Below are 18,466 nucleotides of genomic sequence, written 5' to 3'. Positions count from 1 at the left end.
AATGCAATTCCACAAACAGTTTTCATGTTGTTTTGATGAATATTTGCATCTGCTTTTAGAAGCTTCCACAAACTAAAGTGTGTTTCATAGAATAAAATGCAGGTTTTGTAAATGGTGGGGAAAGTAAAGGTGTCTTCCCATCCTCTGTAAGCATAAGGCTGGATTGAGGTGAGGAGCTGGAAGACAACTTACTGATGTGACATTTCAGAGCAAACATTTTGCTGCTGGGAGGCCTGAGGGCGTCTCATCTGCTCTGATAGTACAGGCTAGGGGTACTTTGTCATTACAGTTCTGCTTCATCTCCATTAAAACCTTGTCCCTGTTATGTGTCTGTTTGGTCAGTCCTTTGGAAGATGAGTAACAACAGACTGCCACTGTTGAAAAGAACCTCCCTTGAAAAATGGATGACATTGCTCTCCTCTTTTTTTCCTTGTATCCTTTGCTCAAGACACAAATTTTTGTCAGCTTTTCATTCAAGATAATTGAAGGCTTCATAGTTCTGTGGGATAATTTCAGAGTCATACTGGTTGTTGATAGTTATGTATCTTTATAGTAATTTTTGTAAGGAAGGCATAAATTATTTTTCCCTTTGCCCGTGCTTTCTGTGTTTTGCAGATTGGCCAGGTGAAGCAGGAGCTGTCACGCAAGGACACTGAGCTGCTGGCCCTGCAGACCAAGCTGGAGACCCTCACCAATCAGTTCTCTGACAGCAAGCAGCACATTGAAGTTCTCAAAGAGTCTCTTACAGCTAAAGAGCAAAGAGCTGCCATCCTGCAGACAGAGGTGAAGTGGGCAATTCTGTACTTGCTGACTGTGCACACAGAAAGAGAGAAAACCCTTTATCTCTTCTGTTCTTAGGTTGTGCAGTCCCATAGCTATCCAGTGCAGTGTGTGCTGAGCACTTTGTATCTTTGATTATATGTTTGGTTCTCTAGGCCAGGGGACTGATCTAAAGACAAATATGTGTGCATAAGTGCTTGGCTGAATAGAAGTTGCAATGTCTGAGCTGGGAGGATTTATTTGCAGTGACCTTGTAGCTAGAGGAGAGAAGAAAAAGGAAGATGATTCAGTAGCAAACACTCTGCAGAGGCTTCACCACTGTTGTCAGAATGTCCAGGAACTCTTTGCAAGCCTGTGCTTATACCTGAAATATGGACTTTCATGGTTTATGATGCATATTCCAAGGTAAAAGAAAAATATTTTCTAAACTGTGTTTTGATGATAAATGTTTAATAAATTCCCATATTACTCAAGACCCAGATAGTGAATGCATGCATCAAACAGATAATGAATGCAGCATAAATGTGTTGCTTCTGGACATTCTTGAAGAGCAAGCATGAAATGATGTGTGCAGCCAGCACTTCAGTCCCTGGCTTGGAAAACTGTAGTGTTAGTGGAAGTCCAAAAGATGGCAGTGATGCATCAAAAACTTTGTGTTGTTACAGCTAAGAGTCAAAGCCAAAGGAGCTGAGAAAAAGGCATGCAGAAAATTTGTGGGTGACACTGGTAGAAGGTTCTGTATTACAAAGCATAAGAGAATTGTTCTTACCCTAATTTAGCTTTCCTTTAGCCAAAATTGGTGAATCTGTGGATGCTCATGGCCTTGTTGACACGCAGTAATGAAGTTACATAGTAAATGTTTTTGGGTGTTCCAGGATGGCTTTTCTGATTATTCTCAGATTTATGTAGAGGTTGAATTTGCATTAGTGGGTATAACTGGGAAAGTATTCCAGTTTACAGTCTAAAATGTCCTGTTAAATTTGTTCATTCCTTTTTGCTAGTTCATGAACGTACCCTAGATTAGTACATGTCTATTTAAAAGAAGCATTTAAATTTCAAAATGTAATTGAAAGCAGATTTTAGGTAAAGAATATTTTCAAAGGTAAAATGCAAGCTTTGGTCCATTGCAGTGATTGAAAAGAATATAGATATGTTACATCTGCAGTACTGTGACAAACCTACAAAACTAGAAACACATTTCTCACTTCTAAGTAATAATTAATAGTACTTTTCTACTCATGAGATATGAAGTTCTTGAACAAATTTACTGTATTAACAATCTAAAAGAGTTCAGTTGAGGGTCATATTTTCAGCTATTATGGTAGATAAATATATTTATTTAATTAAAATGTCCAGAATTGAAGCAGATTATTTAAAACCAAGAATACTTGGTTATATACCATTGATATATACTCTTAACAGTTATTCAGAACATCTTGATTTTATTTTACCTAAAGACCAAAGTACTTTAATACAGAAAATTATTCTACTGTCGAACTAAATAATCATTGAGTATATTTGTTCTTGATATTACTAAATAATCATTGAGTATATTTGTTCTTCATTGGCTGCTTCCAAATGAAATTCTCACCACAAAACCAAGCTGGATTTCTCCTTCCAAGAAGATATTATACTTTTTGAAAGATAATCTCATCTTTTTCACCCTTGTTGGAGTTCTTGTCAGAAAGCTCAACAATTAAATTATCACACAGTTACCTTTTTTCTGTATTCACAGGTGATCCTCTTAAGTATAGGACTGACATATGCTGAGAACATATAGTGTTGAGATGTTTATCATTGCATCCTGTGATGATTTGGGCTTTTTAAAGGAAAGGATATCTTTCCATACAAGGGTTTCCTTTGGGAATGAGGTAGGAATGTGAGATCCTGCTTGGCCTCACTCCTTGACAGCACTGGTCAATGTTGAAACACAAATAGATTCTCTCAAGACACCTAGAGAGCGTTGTGAGGAGGAAGAGAGCTGCAGTTTCTGACATACATTCTCAGACATCTTTGTAGGGGATCAGTTTTTTAAAGTCATATTTAAATAAAGATGTTAAAAGAAAAAAGTATACCTCTGTAAGCCTCTACCTCTTTTTTAGTCTTCTGTTAAAGAACCCACTCACAAGTGGGGAAGAGTGTTGATATAATATCCCAAAAATGGATTTGCCACCTGCTACACTGGAACTGCAAACAGCAATGAGCTGTTTGGGGGGTGTTTATCTTGAGGGCTATTGGGTGGAGAGGATATTGTGGTTAACTTTTCAGTTGCTGTAGAAACCTTTAAAAATAGCTCTAAAATTCTACAGTCACTTTGTAAACAAAACAAAAAACAAGTCACTATTTATGTTGGAATTAAGGCTTTATCCATGTAAAGTTTTCACCCAGTGAGCCCTTCAGCTTAGATCAGTGCCAGAAGTTCTGTGGCTTCAGTGGGAAGTTGCATTAACCAGCGAGAATGTTCTCCTTTATTTTGTATACTGCCCAAGCTGGCATGGTTCTGGAATTGGTCTGTTCCTATGGTAAATTCTGACTAATATTCAGTAGAAAAATGAATCTAATAATGTGGAAGCTTTTATTTGCTTTGAATGTCTCATTAGAACATAAAATTTTCTGAAGATCTTTCTCTATTGGGGCTTATACTGGCATTTTGAAACTGCTGTAGATTCTGCCAAATCAGAAGACATAGGAGTGGGTTACATCTAGTGAGGAATGTGCAGATGGGAGCTGAGTGTTTCTCACAACACTTAGCAGCAGCAGCTACCTGAACACCCAGTGCTGGCACCTGCAGACATTGAGGTGAGCTCACAGAACTGAGTTCACTGAGTTCACTGGGCTCAGGTGTTTAATGTCTTGTGCTAGAGCTTGTGGAAGAGCAGTGGAGTGAACTTCTGACCCAAATAGGCCTTGGGAGCAGCACACCTGTCCTGCACTGAGTTTGTAACCCTGGCAGGAGCTAAACACTTCTGCTCCATGGCATCGTTGTGTAATCTAAGTTGTCTGGACATCTGGGAGCTAAATGTTCATGGAGAATTCACTCTCATCTACAGACCATCCTGGATATTGCTGCAACTGGTATAAGCAGGTGAAGAGTGAGCTCTAGTTAAAAAGAAAGATCACTGTCAAAAATAGAGAATTAATTTAAGTCTTGTGGTAGCGCTGCATTCAAATCAGTCAATAAACATAGCTTTAAAGTCTTAATTACAGACTATGCTGTCAGTAAAAAGGCTAAACTACTTATTTGGATTTATAGATGTTTGCCAGTTAGTAATGGAATGTCATGAAACTGATCCTTTTAAAAATGTACTCATACTTGGAGACTTCATCTAACAATAGCTATAGTAGGTAAAAAGCAACTCTCACCTCACATACCAATTTTAATTTCATGTTTCTATGCATTTCTCAGTGTCTTTAAATTCTGAATGCTGACATAGAATTACTTCAGCATCTGCTTTAAAAAGTGGCTGGCTCCTGTTAAAAACCTTTGCAGACTCTTGAATACACATTTCAGGATTGGTAATCCACCTGTTCCTTCTGCTGCCTCTACTGTAGTCATACCTACAGAGAATTAAACTTTAGAATTTTGCTGTTACAGAGCAACTGGGGCTTGGATATAGCATAGGGCAGGTAGTACCTTCTGATACCACCGAGTGAAGTATGGTTTGGTTCACTTATCTAAATTATGGTTCAGCCACGGTTTGAACAGGTGTCAGGTGGATGTGAAGAATCACTCAGGAAAAATGAGTATGCTGTTTTTTCTAGGCATCACTGACATCTTCATAAACCCAGGTGGGAATCACCAGGGTCGGAATAACTTGCTTGCCACTGTACAGTGGAGATGGTGATAAAATTCAGAAAAAAACCCCTTGTTTTCAATCTCAGTCCTATTAATGCAAGCTCCTGAAACTCAGGAGCACAGTGAGAAACACAGTGAGGTCTGAAACTCACTGTGGATTTCTGAAAATGTAAATTATTTTCCTGTAGTTTGGAAATATTCTGAAAGCGAAGACTGTCATTACAGAATCTGAGATTCTAAAAACGGCTTAAGATGAGATTTGTGTTAAATATATTTTCATTCATTGTGCTTATTCTGGTAGTAATTTGAGCTACTAATGGATTAGTTTTCCTTAGAAATTTGGACTTCTGCATGTTTAATGTATGGCTAGACACATTAAGAGCAGAGACATAGAATGTTATTTACAGCTACTGGAAAACTCTGTGAAGACAAGTCGGTGGTTCCCAACACAGTTTTTCATATATCACTCTTACAGTGGAGAAATTTAAGTCTTGTGTGTGGTATCCACCTGAAGAGAGGTCCCCTGTACCTAGGAGGGTTAAAGGTGTGCTTGTTTTGGTAAAGCTTCATGAGCAGTTGGGTGCTGCAGGCAGGGCAAGTGAGCGAGCCCCTTGTGACACAAGGAACTGGCCTGAGCTGCACTGCAAGGCGTACCTGCGATGCATCATTGAAGACATGGCAGTCCATTACTGGGAAAACAGGTTAACACAGGGTTAAGACAAAATCATCCAAGACACAAAATTCAGGAGAAGGGGCGCCAGCACCTCAGTAGTGTTTGCCTGATTGTTTCCGTGTACTGGGAAAATCCTAAGCTGACTCTGTTGAAGTTGGCATCATCTGTCTCCCACAGACCTCAATTCTTGTCACTGTGGGAGGATGCCATGCATAAACTGAGCTGACATGGATAAACAAGTGCAGTGTTCTGCCAGGAATAGTGCTAAGGTGATGATTGTGTGTCCTGCCAGCCTTTGAAAATACTTTTGAAAGTGTTTTCTGTGGTTTCCTAGGCAAAGACCTCACACAAATAAAACCAGGAATGCAATTTACCCCAAACCATAAGCTAATATAGAGTTCAAAGAGAATGATCAATCAGAAAATGGAAACCATTCTGTGGATAAATTTCTATTTGCAGATGTTCTCTTTTCACTTAATGCTGTGCTGTAGGCATCTGGACTGTCTCAAATATTTTGCAACACAACTGTTAAGATTATGTCTATTTTCTTGTGAGGGAGATTTTCTGTTTCCCTTGAAGAATTAATGAAAGTGACTCTTAGCTTTAATATCAAAGATTCCCAGGAAAGAACATACCTAATCAATCTACAGAATTGTATGTTTTAAAAAAGAAGACAAAGCGTGATCCACCTGCTAAACCTTTCATTACAAATACTATCCCATCCTATAAATCATGTTTGGGTAAGACCTGGTACTTGAATATCCCTGCAGATCACACTATAATGCCCCACTTGCTGGGTGAGAAGTCAGGAATGTGATTTTAATAACGTATGTGTAAGTGAGAAGGCTCCAGACACAGAGGTGGCAGTGGGTTTGCGGCGCTGATGGGGAGAGCAGGGCAGCTCTTTTCCCCGCTGGAAAGTTCTTACTGCTCTGTGTGAAAGGAGGCAGACAAAATACCAAAGGGTTTTGTGGGTGGAACACTAGAAATGCAGAGCCCCAGAGACAACTTTTCCATTAGCAACTCAAATAAAATGGAAATAGAATAACATGTTAACACTAGATGTTGCACAAAATACCGTAAACAGAGTAAATTCCTGAATTCTTACCCCAGCTGGAGTTGTCCAGCCGTTGTCATCCTTTTACTTCATGTCTCTACTAGTCTGTGCTGTGCAGGAGGACCAAGAAATTCATTGATCAGCCTGTTTACTCTGTGTGACTGATGTCCTATAATGGATTCAGCTAACAGGAACCAAATCTGATACTGTCAAATAAGATTAGCAGCCAAGCTGGCAGAGTTGAGCTCTGTCTGAATGCTGAGTGGATAGGGGTCAGTGGGTTTCTTTTGGTATAGTGAGCAGGTTGGTGGTGTTGGATTTCGTATTCCACAATAGTCTTTGAGATTAGTCTGTGCTCTGTAGTGACCTTACTCTTCTCATTGAATTTATATTCAGGTAGCTCTGATTCCTTCTCCCGTTTCCTTTGTCTTGTGAGCTCTGTTTCACATATGGAAGAGAAATGCAGAAGGAAAAGCAAAAGATGCTCAACATGCAGTTTTGAAGTTTGAGGTCACCACAGAGTTCCCAGAGTGTGTTTCTAAATTCACTCAGGCCACGGGAGCCCTAAGTGTGTTTGTGTGTCCAAATTGCACCCAAAATATCCTGTACTGTGTAATTTGTTCAGTTTTACCTTTGATATAAAACTGCATGCTGTGGAAAACATGTTATATTTAAACAATTACTTTGCTTTTTAAGTGAAAATATTCTTAGCCATCCTAAGGTGACCTCTTTCCAGTTGTGATCTTCAGTGGATGCAAAGAGCTCTGCTTTCATTACCTTCAGGCTCAGCTACTACTGTCATTCAAACCTAGAATATGAAGTGACTGTCTGGTACAGGGAGTCAATGTTTATTCTCTGATTATTAGTAAGGTTTAAAATAAAGGGGCCAGTTTCCCTGCATGTGAGAGAACTTCTTCACAACACATTGTGCTGGTTTCTGCTTTGAGGAAAAACATTTTAGTATTGTGTGATACAAGCCTGAGTTATGTGAGAAGTATGATTTGAGGTTTTCCAAGAGGGAGCATTATTCTCATATAGTTGGGAATAAAACAGTTGAATATATTTAGTATTTAATCTCCTGTCACTTATGATAACTGTTTTATCCCAGCATTATGTAAGTTGAATTCTTAAAGGTGTTCAATTTCTGAATCTTTCCCCTGTGGAAGTGCAGTTTAATTTCCCTGAAGTTTCTGTCTGTGTGCTAAACAAAGCTTGTTCTGCATTTCTGAATCCAGGTGGATGCGCTGCGGTTGCGTCTGGAAGAGAAGGAGACTATGCTGAATAAGAAGACAAAGCAGATCCAGGAGATGGCAGAGGAGAAGGGGACTCAGGCAGGAGAGATCCATGACCTCAAGGACATGCTGGAGGTGAAGGAACGCAAAGTTAATGTTCTTCAGAAGAAGGTAAGATTGGAGAGCTCTAAGTCAGATAAACACCTCTGATGCATCTCAATTTCCAAGGCTGTCAAAAAGTCTGAGCTAGAATGTGCATTCTGGAGAGAAATGTTCGAGTCCAGTGATGTAATGGGAATATGATGAAGGATGAATTTATTTGAATTTTTGACAAAAAATTGGCATTCAAAACAGAGGTTATTGCCTTTCTGTGATTGCACGTGCTTCTTTTGCTTCCATTTTCTTCTGCTTTCATTACCAGTGGCTGAGACAGTTTTATAAGGGCACATCATCTGAAAAATCAATCTTTTCCCACCCAGCACCTTACCAAAGCCATGCTGATTTGAAGCACAAGCCACTGGCTGATCATGACTTCAGTATGTGACTGAATGAATGAATGAGGGGTTGTATCAGTAGAAGCAATTAGGATGCTTTCTCTGTAACTGACTTGGAAAATTTGTGAAGAATTTTGTGTAAGTTTTGTTAGAAATGCTGTATTATCATACTTAATATTTCTTGGGAAGTGCTAGAGACTATCCTTCATATCTTTTTGGATAAGAAAATGTAGACCTTATCAGTGAACTGGGTGTAGTCTGGGTAAAAAACCGTGTAGACCATGTCTAATTAGAGAGGCATCCCAAAGGGCATTGGGCCCTAGGGCAGTGGATGTCATTATGGATGACTGGTAGCAAATTGCACACACAGTATATCCCAATTTTCCTCCAAACAGGGTGAAAATAGAGAAATGCGTATATGGCAATAAATTTTAATTTGAAGAATATTTTTTTCTCTGTATCTTTAGAGAAGCTGTTCTTGGAGCTCTTATTCAGAGTATTAAGCTGAGGATGTGGGTTTTTTGTTCTGTTTTTTCCCTAGACCTTTAAACAAATTGCCAGAATTCTTGTGATATTAATAGTTCAGAATATTGATTAATTTTTGACACCTGGCCAATGCCTTTTCTTCTTGTCTATAGCCATAAATCATGAAGGTTTAGGTCATGTTCAGTTCTGTTACAGCAAATGTCATGCAGGAATGAAAGTTGAGGCATGGACTTGAGCCATAAATAAGTAATTAATAATTCTAGAGCAGGGCCCTGATTCCCAGTCTTCACAGTCTCATTTTTTTTGACTGTTCATCTTTTTACAAACACAGATTTCTGATTTTTGTGCTGTGTTTCTTTTTGTTTTACAGAATTGGTCATGCAACCTCCAGATACAGATTGAGATCCCAGCTGAATGTTTAAACAAGGGGTGGGGAGTCTGACATTTGTGTAAATGTTAAATGTCACTGAGATTGTTTTATTTCCATTCATTCTTACATGGCTTTTTCACACAGTGTCTTGCTCTACTTGACACTTGAGAATGATCTTTCATTAGATCATTTATAGGCAGCTCTAAAGATTCTTTTTTTTTAATACTGTTTATTTTGAGACCACTGTAATCCCTATTGAGACAGTTTCATTTTGTGTCTTCATGCATCTGACCTGTTTTTTCAGGACTGTTCCCTGCTGCTTTCAAGTGAAAGCACCCGGTCTTTTCGGGTTGGAAAGAAAGGACCCAGGCTTTTTGAGAGTGAAAGATTTGAGGTCCTCTTCTTCTGGATGGCTCCACTGAGGATAACACTGCCATAATAAACTGCACTTTGTGGTGTTCTGTAAACCTGTCTCTGAGCAAAACAAAACAAAAGCCACTGAAGCAAAGCACTATAAAATGCTTTGGGCTGAAATGGACTTACTTTAAAGATCATCCAGATCCAGTTTCCCCTGCCATGGGCAGGGGTGCCATCCACTAGACCAGGATGCTCCAAGCCCCATCCAACCAGGCATTGAATGCTTCCAGGGATGGAGCATCCACAGCTTCTTTGTATAAAATACATAAAGCTATCTGTAGAAAAGTGTATATTTCCTCCTGTTAACTAGAATCACAAGCAGAGATTTGAATTTGCTTTAGCCTTGGAGGCATTTTCTTTTAACATCAGCAGCTGAATTGTGAGAGTTGTAAATTTGAAGGTTTTTTTTTCCATTTCTGTAACTAGCTAACCTAGAATATTCTTGTGGAGAATCCAGGTGACAATTCTTTTGTGTGAGGTTTGTGGTGCAATATGGAATTCCTTTTTGTTTTTTGTATAGCCTGGGGTAAATAACTGGAAGTTCAGGCCTTTGAAGTTCAAGGATTGATGTCTTTAACTCAGATTTTTAATTACTTGTCCAGACCTGGAATTGAAGACCAAGTGTGGGACTTTCTATAGATATGGCTTTGCATTTTCTTGTTCTCTTTAAAATTTTTCTACAGAAAAGCAGAGCTTGAGAAAATACCTGAGGAAAGACTTGTCTGATTTTTTAATGAGAACTTGCATAATATCTGTTTCAGATGCTAGGAAAAAATTATGAAGTCTCATTTTTATCTGGTATATATGGCTGTCCTTTTTTGACTGCACAGATAGCTATTTCTGCCCTCTGCCTGGAAACTCAGAAGCCTGTAGCTTCTCACAGATAAATATTTTTCTCTTAATCCTTGTAAACTGTGATTTGTTTTTTCTGGTTTTGCATTTCTAGAGTGCATCTTATTAAAGTGCACATTAAGAAAAAAAAAAAAAAAGAAAAAAAGCAATCTTTAAACTTTTACCTTTATGCACAACTGTCTTTTTATTCCTCTGTCTGGTTACAAACTGGTATATTCAGACAGATCAGGTTTTAGTCTTATATTCTAGTTGAAGATCTGAAGGTCTAGTTTAAAGTATCTTCAGAGGTCATAGATATTACAGATAGTAGTTTGTCTGGGTTTTTCTCTTGCTGGCTTAGTTATCTGATAGTAAATGTTTGTTTTAAGTTTATTGACGTGATTTAAGTGGTACTTGGACATTTTAACTGAATATCATGAAAGGCTTGTGGTACAAAAAGTGCTTTTGTTGTATAGTGTTAATTAATATTTTTGTAGGGAAATAATATGTATTTGGAAGCAGCAGTTATGAGAAGGAAAAGGGTAAAGATATGGCATGTTAAAGGAATTGAACCAAATCAGTAATTGGATTAGTACATACTATTCAATCAGTTTTCACCAAGTACTCTTCCTTCAGCATGTACTCAGCCATTTTTGAAGTTAGATATTTTTGAAGTTGTATTCTAATCAACTACATTTTGCACATTCATATTTTTTAATTCTAGGTACAAAGAAAATTTGGAGCAAAAGCTAAAGTGATAAAGATCTGAAAATAATAGAATTTATTAAAAATTAATTACTTGAATAACTTGGCCTTTTAAGAAGAGTTGCTTCTTTTGAAATTTATAGATTGCCTGTGCTAGAATGTAGCCATAGTTGAATGGGTATTTGGACCTCACGATTTTTTTTGTTTTCTGTTACTGTTTTAGATGTGCAATCACCTTTTCTGGTGACACTGGCAAGGAATTGTTTGGCATGGTGCCCAAAACTGTGCTATCCTAAATTGTTGCTGTTGAAACAAAAAATTATTTAAAATGCACCCTTTTTTTTGGGTCTCTGTTTGGATTCATTGCCACAGACCACCCCATGCTTTGCTTTATGAACCATTATTTTTGCTGTATTGGTTAAAGCTAGTGAGCTATAAGGTATACTTTTTAGTCATCCAAAATTCAAGGTGAAGAAAGTATTGAAAGTTTACTGGCTGATTAGAGATCAGTTAAAAGACACAGGAGAAGATTATAAACAGCAAAGATCTGAAAAATTAACATGACAATTGGCATCATCACTGATACCCGGTAGGCACCAAAATACATTTTCCAGGTTGCTGAGGAAACCATATGCTTCACATTTTAAATCCTGGAGTCTTTCCAGTTCTAAGCTCATACAGTGATGCTGCTTGGTAGTACCTTTATTTTAGACAACAGAAGAAGGGCATATGCTAGAAATTTGGAAACTTTGGCTTTATATCTGAAAATTTAATGCAAAAACTTAGTTTTATAGAGCTTTGGGATTATTTTTTCTCATTTCATGTAAAATAGATCTTGCATAAAATCTCATTTTAAGTTGTTAGAACTCAAGGCCAAGGGAGAATATCTTTGAAAATAAAATAGGGACCATGCTGGGCCAATTTGAAATCTGAACCTGAAAAACATTAAATGGTGCTTCATTACTCTTTTTGCTGTATCTGTCTATCTGTGCTGGTAAAGAAGGATGCAAAGAAATGAGAGAAAAAAAATCAATATTTTGCAATCAAAGCGTTTTAGGGGAATGGCATTTGGGACAAAAGATAAGTAATAATACACGGAAAGAAAAAAAAATGGAATTAATCACCTCTTGCTTTGGGGATAGGTCATGTTTTGTCTTGGGGAGGGGGGCTAACACTCCCTTCTTTGTTCAATATAGCTGCAGGCAAAAAAAAAAACAAGTTTTAGTGTCTGAACATAGCAGTGTTTTTGGCAGCTCCCTATGCTCTGTGTGATAATTGACCTGTGATAAAGGAAGAACACAGATTTATTTTTTTCTTTGGTGGCTGTGCTGACTTGTTTATCTAGAATTTGGGAAGGTTTCAAATGCTCCTACACTTCTGAATAAGAAGCACTGCCTTTCTCCACAGGAGATTAATGTCCTCTGTTTTCTAGAAAACTTAGAAATCAGAGTAAATATCTTATGCTTAATGATTAGAAATACTGTGTGGCAGGAGAGAGGTGCAGCAAACAAAATGTGTAACTCAGTTTTTTCAAATCAATGGTGCTCATAGTTACTGCAATAACATTGTTGGTTTAGTATTCCTAACTTAGAAGTGCAGTGTTTGTACTTTAAAGTTTATTTTCTTTCTATTCCCTCATCTTTGAAGTAGGTTTACCTACTCAGATAGCTCCTCTCCCACAACCCTGAGGAGATGAGAGAGCTCAGAGAAGGAACTGCATTTTCAATGATCTAATTCAGCTCATGGTAGTTTCATCCAAGGTGTGACCTTGAACTTGCCTACCAAGTTAATGAATATATGGTTTTCTAAGAATTCATAATATGCAGGCTGTACTTTGACACATGCCTTTGAGTCTCTCTTAGCGATGGCATTTAGTGCTTAAAAGTCCCACAGTGTCCACACTGTAGGCAATGGTTCAGTCATACTTGCAGAGTGTCTGAGTCTCTATTTGTGTGAATTATACAGAGAGGAATAACTCAGCAGCAAAGGGCAAAGACTGGCCCAGCAAAGATGGGCTGCATGTTCATTTACAAATGGGTATGCATGTACCCCCCTGGTTCAGACTGGATGATTTTTTGCCTCCGTAATATTCCTGTGGGCAAGCTTATCCTCTACTTTTAATGTGCTTGAATCATGGACATTTAAGGAGGAGTAGCATACAGGCTCAGCTCATCAGCCCAGATACTGCAGGGAGGGAAGGGTGGATGCGCTGCACTTTCTGTTCAGCTAGAGTTGATGAAACAGGTACTTTTATTCAGGACTTGGGGGCTTACCCAGCCCAATTACGGGGTGACACTGTAGAGGCAGGACAGGAATTAATAGACTCCAAGTCAGAAGGCTGAGAGTATAACTCTGATTTATTTCAAAATACATTGCTCTTTTATACAGAGCTTTGTGCAGACCAACTCCATTGGTCCTGAAGTGAAAACAACTCACACTATTGGTGTGCAGTGAATAACGCACAGTGGCACAACCTAACTATAAACAATGTGAACAACAGGAGAGATAAAGAACTTATTTACATTCTTTCTCAGCACTTTCTCAGGCTTCTGCCTGGTTAGAAATTTTCTGTTTTCTCTTTGACTGAATCTGAGACCTACGCAGGAGTATTTCTGTAAGTCTCTGTCAGAGCTGTACTTCTGCTCTTTTTACTCCAGGTCTCAGGTCATGGCACTGAAATGGTTCTAAACCCAGTTCAGAGATTTCAAATGCCACGGAAAAGACCAAACATCCCCACAAGGCTTGTGTCAGCTTCTTTATTAAATCTGACAGATGTGACCTCAAAGATGTGTCCTGGAGGGCCATGGGGAACTTGTGCCTCTATTTCCCTGAAGTGATATCAGACCTCTTCTGCTGCTTTTTCTTTCATTCAGACTTTTCTGTTACAGGCTTGTTGACAACCACTGGACAAGACAAAGTAGAAATTAGTGCCTTTTAGAAATTTCTATAAGCTATTCTGGTTTATTGGTTACCCCTGGTGTTTATGATGCTGCAGTAGCTTCTCTTTTCACCAGTATACTTTTAGAATTGCTTTACCATGGAGGGGGGGGGATTTTTATTGAAATTCATCATGTCAGTAGTATTATCTTCAGTTAGAAGAATAATAGGAAAAATTAGACAGGCTTTTAATCCCTCCTCTGTCTCAAAATACTCCTTGTGGTAGCAATGAAAGTGCCAAAGAAGACCGAAGAGATTTCATTATGTAAGTTCAAATTCAGCATAATTTTCATGTGAGATTTTTTTTCATTCCATACATCCAGGTAGATTAGTTGTTTAATTTCCAAATGGAAAATTAAGACACAACACAGAATTTATTTTCATTTTACAGTGAGCCATGACCATTTTCAAAGTGGGATTCTTACCCCTCCATTTTGACTTTCCAGTTCTCTGACAGTCCATTAAAACCTTTCAGAGTAATTGCAGCGCAGCTCGGGTGGCATGGTGTGTTGTGGCTTGTTTTTCCTTCTGTGAACGTACAACTAGTAAGATGATTTTAGGACAGGAGAATGGCACAGTTTCTTCATATCACTTTTAAGCTCCTTGCTAGTTCAGTTTTAAAGGTGGCTTATTACCATACAGGGTTTGTTTCAGCAGCTTCAAGAACATCCCAAAGATTGATTCCTTTGAGTCATTTAATAACATACATTTTTCTGTTTGGAATATGGATCCTAAAACGTCCACAAGCTTAGCTTGAGACAGCATTTTCCATGGCAGGTAGTGCATGGTTTGCAGGTGCTGGTAGAGGTCACAGTGTGTTCTCCAGGGACATACCCAAGTAATATACTATTTATGCTATTACAGTAATTTTTAGTGCACGGTTATGACTGCTGCTGCAGCATCTAAGGCAGAAAAACCCACTAGATTCAAAATAAGGTTTTGTGCCTGCCTATGTTATAATTTAGAATTTTTAAGTGGAAAAATGTACTTCTTGATTTTTATAGTACTATTTTTTGAGCATTTTGTGGTGCCACAATAAAAAATAAAAACATCCGGATTATACATAACATACATACCTATATTCCCAGATGTATGCTAATATTCTTTTAAAAAATCAAATGTTGGTCTGTGTGAAAGATAGCAAGTCAGTTTCTTATTTTGAGAACTAATGTAAGGAATACTCTCTCCATTTATATTGATGCTATTAAAGAATCTTGCCTGTTGACTTTAGTAACTAAAGTGCTTGATTGTTTTTTTCCTGAGGTAGCCCTTGTAGATAAGTAGGCTCACACAAAGAAAGCAAGCAGGCTTTAAGGTTAAGGATGCTGCCTGTGTAGTTCAGCTATTGCAGCCAGGTCAGGAAGGGTTTTAAACTGATGCACACTGCTCTAACATGAGATTGATAGCAACAGCTCAGTTACAGGAAAACTCAATTCTAGTTTCTGGTATTATCTGAAACCACAACTCAGCAAATTTGGCAAATCTGTCATATATATGGAAGGAACTTTTCTAGTATCCCTCAGAGAGGAGAAGTGACTTTAATACTATATCCTTCTTGGGCCTAGAGATAACCTCTTAACTGGCAAGACAGGACATTACTCATTGGTAGGGGAACTGACAAACTCTGGTTTCTTGAAGGGAGCTGGGAAAACAGCCAACTCTGGGGCCCTTTGCCTTCATTATGAATGAAGCGTGGTTTTTCTGGCAAGATAAAGCTAATAAGCTTTGTTGGTGTATTCACTGTCATGCAAGACAAACACAAACTTCCCTATGATTGAAGAGGCAGGAGAAGCAAGGGCATGTGCCATTTTTGAGGTTGCTTGCATCAGTCTTCCTCACATGGCTTTTCATTGCTCTCTGGGCTGCGAGGCTTCACAATTTCCAGTGCTTTGGTCACCAGGCGTTTTCTGCCCCTGGGAGTTTTGTCTGAGCTGTGTCTGGAACAGACATTAGCAATTCTGTTAGTCAGCTTAGGGATCTTCACTAGAACAGGGAAGGAGTAATTTTTCAGTTTAAGTTAATAGTTTCCTGGATTCAGGAGTGAATTTTGAACCCAGTACGCAAAACAGTCTTCAAAGCTGGGTCTCTGCACAAATTTATCCAGTCTTTAGGACTGTCATAAGGCACAAGTATATTAACAGCTTGAAAATCTGTAATTTCACCCAAAGGGTAAGAAAACTGGTCAGCATGGAGTAGTGTCAGCAGAGAAACTAAGGTCCCTTTGTCTCAGGACAGCATGCATTTGCTACTTAGGATGCTCCTCTGCATGATGAAGAGGTTTCAGCAAATGAGGATACTAATTTAGTGCATTAAGTTTTTAAAATTTTGGGGGGTTTATGAGTATGGAGCACTGACTAATGTGAGAGTTTGATATTTAGTCACCTATCTATTTGTGTTCTGAAGTAATTCTGTAAGAGCAGCGATAGCTAAATACTGAAAAATACACACACACAAAAAACCACACACTCGTATTTAGTATTTACACTATGGCTTCCTAATCCCTTGCTTTTCATCAGTCCATGTCCTTTCCAGGAGAATGAAGCAGGACAATCACAGCTGACTGGCCATGTTGTACACTGGGATTAGAAGCATTCCTCCTTTCTGGAGGTCTTCCCTCAGGGTAGAGGACAGTGTATCTTTGATGATAATAAATCAGTGATTTGGGCAAAGTAATTCAGTGTCTGAATCGTAATTTAATTTAAAATCTTTGTTCAAGTTGTACAGCCTTCTGCTTGAGTGAGCCTAAATGATAATGTAAATGGAGTTTAGTTTGCATTGAGGATTTCCTTTATAATCAGCATTAAATCCCATGTTCCCAGCCTATCCATTGGTCTGCCTCAATGGTTGGTCTTTTCTGCTCCCTGATTTCCATTCGTGGCTCTCTCAGTGCTCTGAGGAGTTCAGCCTTTCCTCTCTTTGTGTCTTTCCCGACCTTTTTTCCTGCTATGAGTGTGATATATAGCACTGTACTGTGTGTCTGTAACCAGGAGGTATCAGTATTGCAGCATCCTTACTCTGTGTAGGACCAAAACCAAAATCTCAAGCAAATCAGGAAAATATCGCCAGTATTGCAGAGTAACAGAGATCAAGTTGGCACAGGATGAAGATTGTTTGTTTCACAGTAATTATCAATGAAATATGGCACATGGTTTATCCAAGTAAAGAAGTTTAATTGCTAGTGTAGAAACTTTTTCACTTTACACTTCTAAAATGTTACTTTAAGTGTAAACCTGGTGAACCTTGAGATGTTCTAAAAGTAATGTCACAACGTGTTAGTTTTATTCTGTTTCTTACAAAACACAATATCAGATCTAACTTAACAATTACTAGGTTTGATTTTCCCCCTTGTTTTATCGGCCTTGCACAGTAAAGTACTTTTGATTTTTCTTTTTTTGAACATTTGGGATCCATCAAAATGAAATTATTCCAATTTGCAGTATTTATGTTTTCTCTGTAATGAGCTTTCCTAAGTCAAATCTGTGCACATTTCTGTCAAAGCCTCATAACAGGAGTGAGTAAATGTCCCCAGAATAGTTGGATTTTAAAGCCTTTTGTGTTTGGTAGGTGGTAGGAGTAAAACTTCGGAAAACACAGCCTTAGAGATTGCTTCAAAATGTCAGGACACAGCTGAAAGGAGAATTAGCATGATGTTATTCTGCGTGATTAGGCCAGGATTTCAACAAAATAGATGTTATTCATAATGAGATTGGGAAATTAATTACCAGATGATTTCAATTATGGTTCTCAGCATAATGACATTTTAATAAATGAGTAATATCTAAATTTCATTGAAGAGGAGCAGCGGAGTTTAAACTATTTTGTTTTAGTACTTATGATAGCAGTGTTTTGTTTTGAATTACTTGTGGGAATGAAAGAATCAGACTCGAGTTGGAACCAACAAATTGTTTTGATGAACAACCGATGTTGAAATCTTGGTGGTGGATAATGGATGCAGTCTCTTACCTGATGAATACCAACAAAAGGAGTCACTCAGAGAAGCTCTAAGATAAACAAATTATAGAGAATTTTTAATGGATTATGTAAACAACCTACTGGCCTACATATTGCCAGATCAAATCTCTTTTGACCAGGTTTTGTACATCTGCTATTTGATTGCATTTTACATAAAGGATTGTCAATTCATACTAATATCTGCATGCTCTGAGACACAGGCAGTATCAGTGGGCTGGAAAGGGTTTTTTCCCTCTCAGGTCAAACCGCTGCCGTGTACTGACTAGTGTCCATGGTAGGATTTTGATTCAAACACTCTGCTTTTTACTGGGTCAGGCTATCAATATTATTGAACCTCCTCAGAATGAAGCAATGCTACTACTAAATTTGACTGGTTTACAGCTGTCTGAGGATGTGAGTTGTTGCTAATGCATAATATTTTCTAAGCAGTGTTTTGGAACTGAGACAGTGTTTAAGAACAATATATATATTGGCTCCCCTGAAAATGTGAATTTCAGTACATTTGCCAGCTCAAAAATCAGTTTTAACTCTTGAGGTCCTATTTTTTCTTTTCCCTTGATTTGAATTGTGCTGGAGTATCTTTAGAAGCTTGTAAGAAAAACTCCTCTCAGTATCAGTTTTCAGAAAAAGCAAACTTTAGTGACAGGATTGTGTTAGGTTTGAAGGAAATTCAAGCTATTTATTAGAAAAAGAGAAGGTCTGCAAACATGGTAGTA

At 38.2% G+C, this 18,466-nt stretch overlaps 1 protein-coding gene across 19 annotated transcripts in view; it reads left to right on the top strand.

Annotated features, from left to right (window-relative positions):
• Nucleotides 1-18,466, top strand: part of ERC1 (ELKS/RAB6-interacting/CAST family member 1) — a 273,023-nt gene that overhangs the window by 74,713 nt on the left and 179,844 nt on the right. For all 19 annotated transcript variants that reach the window (XR_012053774.1, XR_012053773.1, XR_012053772.1 and 16 more), the window contains 2 exons: nt 616-783; nt 7,542-7,709. Coding sequence is in view for 16 of the 19 variants with exons in the window: in XM_072923902.1 (XP_072780003.1) it covers nt 616-783; nt 7,542-7,709 (336 nt within the window). In the remaining 3 variants the exon portion in view is untranslated. The remainder of the gene's footprint in view (nt 1-615; nt 784-7,541; nt 7,710-18,466) is intronic.

This window comes from Taeniopygia guttata, chromosome 1A (assembly GCF_048771995.1).
Source record: "Taeniopygia guttata chromosome 1A, bTaeGut7.mat, whole genome shotgun sequence".
Lineage (NCBI taxonomy): Eukaryota > Metazoa > Chordata > Aves > Passeriformes > Estrildidae > Taeniopygia > Taeniopygia guttata.
Note: the sequence above shows the minus strand (reverse complement) of the source record. Positions and strands in the feature narration are given on the sequence as shown.